The 5,000-nt window shown below is 42.1% G+C and overlaps 1 protein-coding gene across 1 annotated transcript in view; it reads right to left on the bottom strand.

Annotated features, from left to right (window-relative positions):
- The window catches only part of LOC138038207 (E3 ubiquitin-protein ligase TRIM45-like), a 2,121-nt gene extending 549 nt beyond the window's left edge, over window positions 1–1,572 (bottom strand). The window contains exons 1-2 of the mRNA XM_068884030.1: window positions 1,148–1,572; window positions 1–1,054 (exon numbers count right to left, since the gene is read on the bottom strand). The exon at window positions 1–1,054 is cut by the window's left edge and continues 549 nt beyond it. Of these exons, the coding sequence (XP_068740131.1) occupies window positions 206–1,054; window positions 1,148–1,537 (1,239 nt within the window). The 5' untranslated portion in view covers window positions 1,538–1,572 and the 3' untranslated portion in view covers window positions 1–205. The remainder of the gene's footprint in view (window positions 1,055–1,147) is intronic.
- Between the last annotated feature and the right edge of the window lie 3,428 nt (window positions 1,573–5,000).

Genomic DNA, 5,000 nt, shown 5'->3' with positions numbered 1-5,000 from the left:
GGGAGAAGAACTGAATAAAATTACTTTTTCTCGTAGTTTCAGCTTGGATACGTTCTTAACATATAGAACCTATGCAAAAATGGCTGGTTTTAAAAAAAAAAGAAAAGAATATTTCATCTTGAACGAGACTAGTCAGGCTAATTTGAATGCAATGTGGGTGGGGTTAAGGCAAGGTTCTTTCTTACAATATAAAAATGTATACTATTTAACACGGACCACAAACAAAAACCCACCAAGGCTTGCTACTAGAGACGCCTCTGCATCCATAGCACAAAGCACTAAATCCTTCAACCCTTTTGTTACTAGTAGCAGCATAGTGCCGCTCACTTCGGTCGTTTTTATAGTACATCATGGATGCTTGTACACGATTACCACAGTGATAGCAGCTCACCCTACCAAGTGGTACATACTCTGACTTTACAGCAAAAGGGCTGCCTTGAATGTGAGATCCACGCAACAGCACGGACATTGTATAGTTATCATTCGTATCAGCTGGAGCTGTGTAGGTCGCCAAGTAACTGCCGTCACCGTTATCCTTCACATTTACCTCCACCTTCTTCTCTCCCACTACTTGTTTGAGCTCTGCCACAAACAAGTCGCCGCCCACACTACACGTACGGCCTAGGGAATCATGTGCAGCAATAGCGAAGGAAGCCTCTTTTCCTGGTACTGCAAAGTTCAATCCAGAGCCAGTTGCAGTGGTGTTTGCAGGGCATCCAGTATTATCTGAAACAAAACCTACCTTACTTAGCAGGTCCAGTAGCTGCCCGAGGTCGAAGAAAAACTTGAGTATGCTGTTGCTTTGTGGTGCAAGGTCAGGAGGTTGTCTCTCCAAGGCCCCCAAAGTGGACACTATATCGGATCTGGCGACAAGGAGCTCAGTGTTACCTGGGGACTGGATTGCAGTGTTGGCACGCTGCACAGCACTCTCCAGGCAGGCCTGAAATTCGTGCAGACGGTCCCGCTGCTCAGTGAGGGTGAATGACTTGGTTTTGTAAAGATTATCCAGCTCACTCATCACAAGATGTTCACGGGCGTTAACAGCGGCAACAAACTGTAAAATAAGGAAATATCAAATAAATAAGTAAGAAAGTAAACAACAACGAGAACTTGAGAAAAGAACGTTCAGCAAAAAAACATATCTTACTTCTCTGAATGTGCCTTGAATCAGGGCAGCCTCTTTTTCGTATGCTTGTTTGAGCTCAAGACTCACACCCTCCACTTTTGTTTCTGCACCTTTTATCTCCTCTGCCTGAGTACTGGCTTTGGTGACTAGTGCTTCCATCTCCTGTCGGTACTTAGAAGCAGCTTCAGCTAGAGATAAACATTTGTGGCCATTATGCTTTAGAGTCACACAGTCTCTACAGACGACATGACCGCAATCTTCATCAAAAAATCGGAACTGCTCATTATGCTCCGAGCAAAAAACGGCCACAGCAGCCAGCCTTGGGTTTGCTTTTAGCTCCTCCAGCGAGACAACGCGGTGATCGCGAGATGCTCTCTGACGAACGTGCCAGCGAGATGCATCCTTGCACATCTTTTCTTTACAATCCAAACAACAAGAGGTCGCGGGGTGTTAGTCGTCATCGCAAGTTTCGCATGTAGGTGTACCTTCGTCTTCATCTTCTTTCTGTGGCAAAGTCAATAGGATATCCAAAAGAGAAAAATTTTTTGGCAGCCCTACGACTCCACAGGGCACCAACACTGCATTTCTACATGTGGGACAGTTAATGACTTTTTCATTGTGTAGCTTCTCCAGGCACTTTGAGCAGAAACTGTGACCACAACTCAGCAGACGAGGGCAGCGCCTTTGGTCATTGAAATGTTCGCTGCAAACTGAACACTCTAACGCCTCGGATGCCATTCTCTCTAAAATAAATTGAAAGAATATTTTTGACATTCACTACACAAAAATGAAGTGCGAGGAATGCATGGTTAGCTTGAAGAAATTTAGCCTCCGAGAGATAGAGATCAAATAAAATACTCACGCAGTGAATCCGCTCAGAAATCATTTTCGAAACCTCTTGAGAAAATGTCTTGAATGGTGAGGAGGGGTGAGTGGCGGGGAAGAAAGAGGGTGTGGGGGAGTGGGGGAGGGGAATGAATATAAAGTGGAAGGACTCTTAAAAGAAAGTTAATATAAGGGATGCAAGCTAACTTGTATCAGACCATCTGAGTTTTTTAGTCAAATTGAGCAATTGCCAAATCAAAGTCCGAAGTAAACAGAAATGAAATGAATCACCTCTACAATATGGGTGCAGTGCTTTACCGAACTTTGAAACTGGAGGGGAAGGGGGTGGGGGGCGAAAGACTCCCTCTTAAGATATAATAGAATCACAAAATTCGCATTTATTGAAAGGTCATTAACGGCGAAATTTCTAGAACTGCGAAATATATTCGCTAATCTATTATGGTGATTGACTACTTCGCCGTTAACGAAATTTCATTAAGTGCGAAATAATCCCTCTATCCTATTATTACGTTTGGCTACTTCGCCGTTACTGAAATTTCAATATTGAGTTACTACTTCGCCGTTAATGACATTTCAAGAAATGCGAAAAATTCTTTCTGTATTATATATTGAGTGCCTTTGTTGCTATAGAGTAGAATAATTGCAAATTTTGCATTTGTTAAAGTACCGCCAACTATGAGCTGAGCATTTAGTGAGATCGTATTCTGAAATACGTGATAATCGTTTTTTTCGTTTTGTTAAATGGTTTTGGTTTTAGAGAAGCCTTCTGTAAATCACTAGTTTAAGTGAAGTTAGCATCCTCAATAAAAATTACTGTAGTACGCTTATCATTCATTAGACACCAGAGAAAATAAGCTTCACGCTTCGTTTGGCTTGATCTCTCAATTGGCCGAGGAATACACCATAACAACTTACTTCCATCGTCTCCTGTTCAATTAATACGTTCTTTTTACCTTTTAACTTGAATCCAGCAAAAAGGCTGATAAAACGAGCGCACAGACTCTAATAATATCCGTTTCTGTTTACTCCCTCGACGACTGCTCCTTGCTACTTCCGGTTAGTAACGTGAGCCCTCGCTGTTTATATACTGCAGTGAATGAGCCCCTAACTGCGTTATATATACACGTAAATAATGTTTACCCTACCTTGTCGTTGAAGAAAGAGACCCTGGTTGCGGCTGGTCACGCGGCACTCTCTGAGAAACATTTTTCCACTGGGGTAGGGTTTTCGTTACATTTTGATCCCGCAAACTCGTACGAATTCGTTTGACAAGGCAGTACCTTTCATTTTTAAATGAATAAATAATCTTTAAGTGAGGCTATGATCCTCGAAGTTATGAACGCAATTTTTGCAATTGCGTAAAGAAGCCTGAAAATTTCAGGACTTCAACAGGGTTTGAACCCGTGACCTCGCGATACCGGTGCGACGCTCTAACCAACTGAGCTATGAAGCCACTGACGTTGGGAGCTGGTCCCCGTTGAAGTTCTGAATTTTTCAGGCTTCTTTACGCAATTGCAAAAATTAACTGCGAGGGTCATAGCCTCACTGGATTTCATATCCGCAGTTCATATATGATCCATTTCATACATCATGTCATCGTTTAAATAATCTTTACCACACAATGTAAGTTCCAGTGTAAGTTTTACTTCATCTGATATAGATAAACTGATCAAGTCATCTTCTAAAACTTCCTGTGTCTCCGATCCTTTCCAACCTGGAGTACAAGGGGTAGACTTTCATATACAGGAATAAAATGGCGGAAGAGAAAAGAGCCATTGCTATTCTGATTAGGCCTTGTTGATTAGGTATTGTTATGTTAGCTTTGTTCTTTTATGGACATTAATTATTTCGGATCCGGTATGTGAAAGACCAGCCCCTACAAGTGCTGTTACCAGCTAACACTAATATTGCGAATCTCTCCCTAACTACAGTATTAACTGTTGGAGGGTAATACGTTTGCAAAAACGTCATGTCTCCCTAGCTACGTCTACTTTGCCTAAACACTTTAAGAATGGTATTGTAACACCTGTTTTGAAGGCGTCGTCTTTAAATCCTGAGATTCTGAAGAGTTATTTGCCTGTGTCAAACCTTCCCTTTGTTTCAAAGATGTTGAAAAAGCCGTGACTCTGCAAATCTCAATACATCTTGAAATGAACAATCTGTTTGACATCTACCAGTCTGCCTACAAGAAACAACATAGCACAGAGAAGGCCTTAGTCCGAGTGCAGAATGATTTACTCATGGCTCTTGACAGCGGAAGCTCCGTAATTCGTCTTATGTTGGACCTAAGTGGTGCATTTGAAACTCTTGATCATACCATCTTGCTTCAGGGATTGAGTCGTCATTAAAAAACATGAAAGCACTATCCTTGTTAGCGTCTTACCAGTCTGACCGCCGTGAAGCAGTTCTTGTCAATGCCAAAACTTCCTCTTAGCACAGCTTACCTTTTGGTGTCCCACAAGGATCTGTCCTTGGACCTAATTATTACTTCACTATGTACACCTCTCCTATTGGCGATCTTCTTCGACAAGACAAGGAAAGGAAAGGAAAGGAAAGGAACTTTATTTAAGTGTCTAGTCGTTCTAGCGCTGGAGCGCTAATTGGGGACACTGTAAACTGAAATGAACAATGAGAGTAAATCAAGTCAAATGTTGATTTTTGAGGAGAGGGGAAACCGGAGTGCCCGGAGATAACCTCTCGGTGCAGAGGAGAGAACCAACAAACTCAACCCACATATGACGCTGAGTCCGGGAATCGAACCCGGGCCATATGTCTTATCGCAGGTATGCTGATGATACACAGCACTATTTATCATTTCGGTCCCAGGATCATGCAAGCTGGTCTTGAGTTGGCAAAGTCTTCCATTGAACAATGTACTACTGCTACAAAGAATTAGATGCGTTCTAATTTCCTTTAATTGAATAAAGATAAAACCGAATTTCTGGCTGTCCATCCAAAGCATAAACAGGTACCACTTTTGTATTCTATCACTGTGGGGAATGAAATTATTGAGCCATCTGGGTGTGCA

Source organism: Montipora capricornis, chromosome 2 (assembly GCF_036669925.1).
Source record: "Montipora capricornis isolate CH-2021 chromosome 2, ASM3666992v2, whole genome shotgun sequence".
In the NCBI taxonomy this organism is placed as follows: Eukaryota; Metazoa; Cnidaria; class Anthozoa; order Scleractinia; family Acroporidae; genus Montipora; species Montipora capricornis.
The sequence above is the reverse complement of the archived record's forward strand: the minus strand, read 5'-3'. Positions and strand labels throughout refer to the sequence as shown.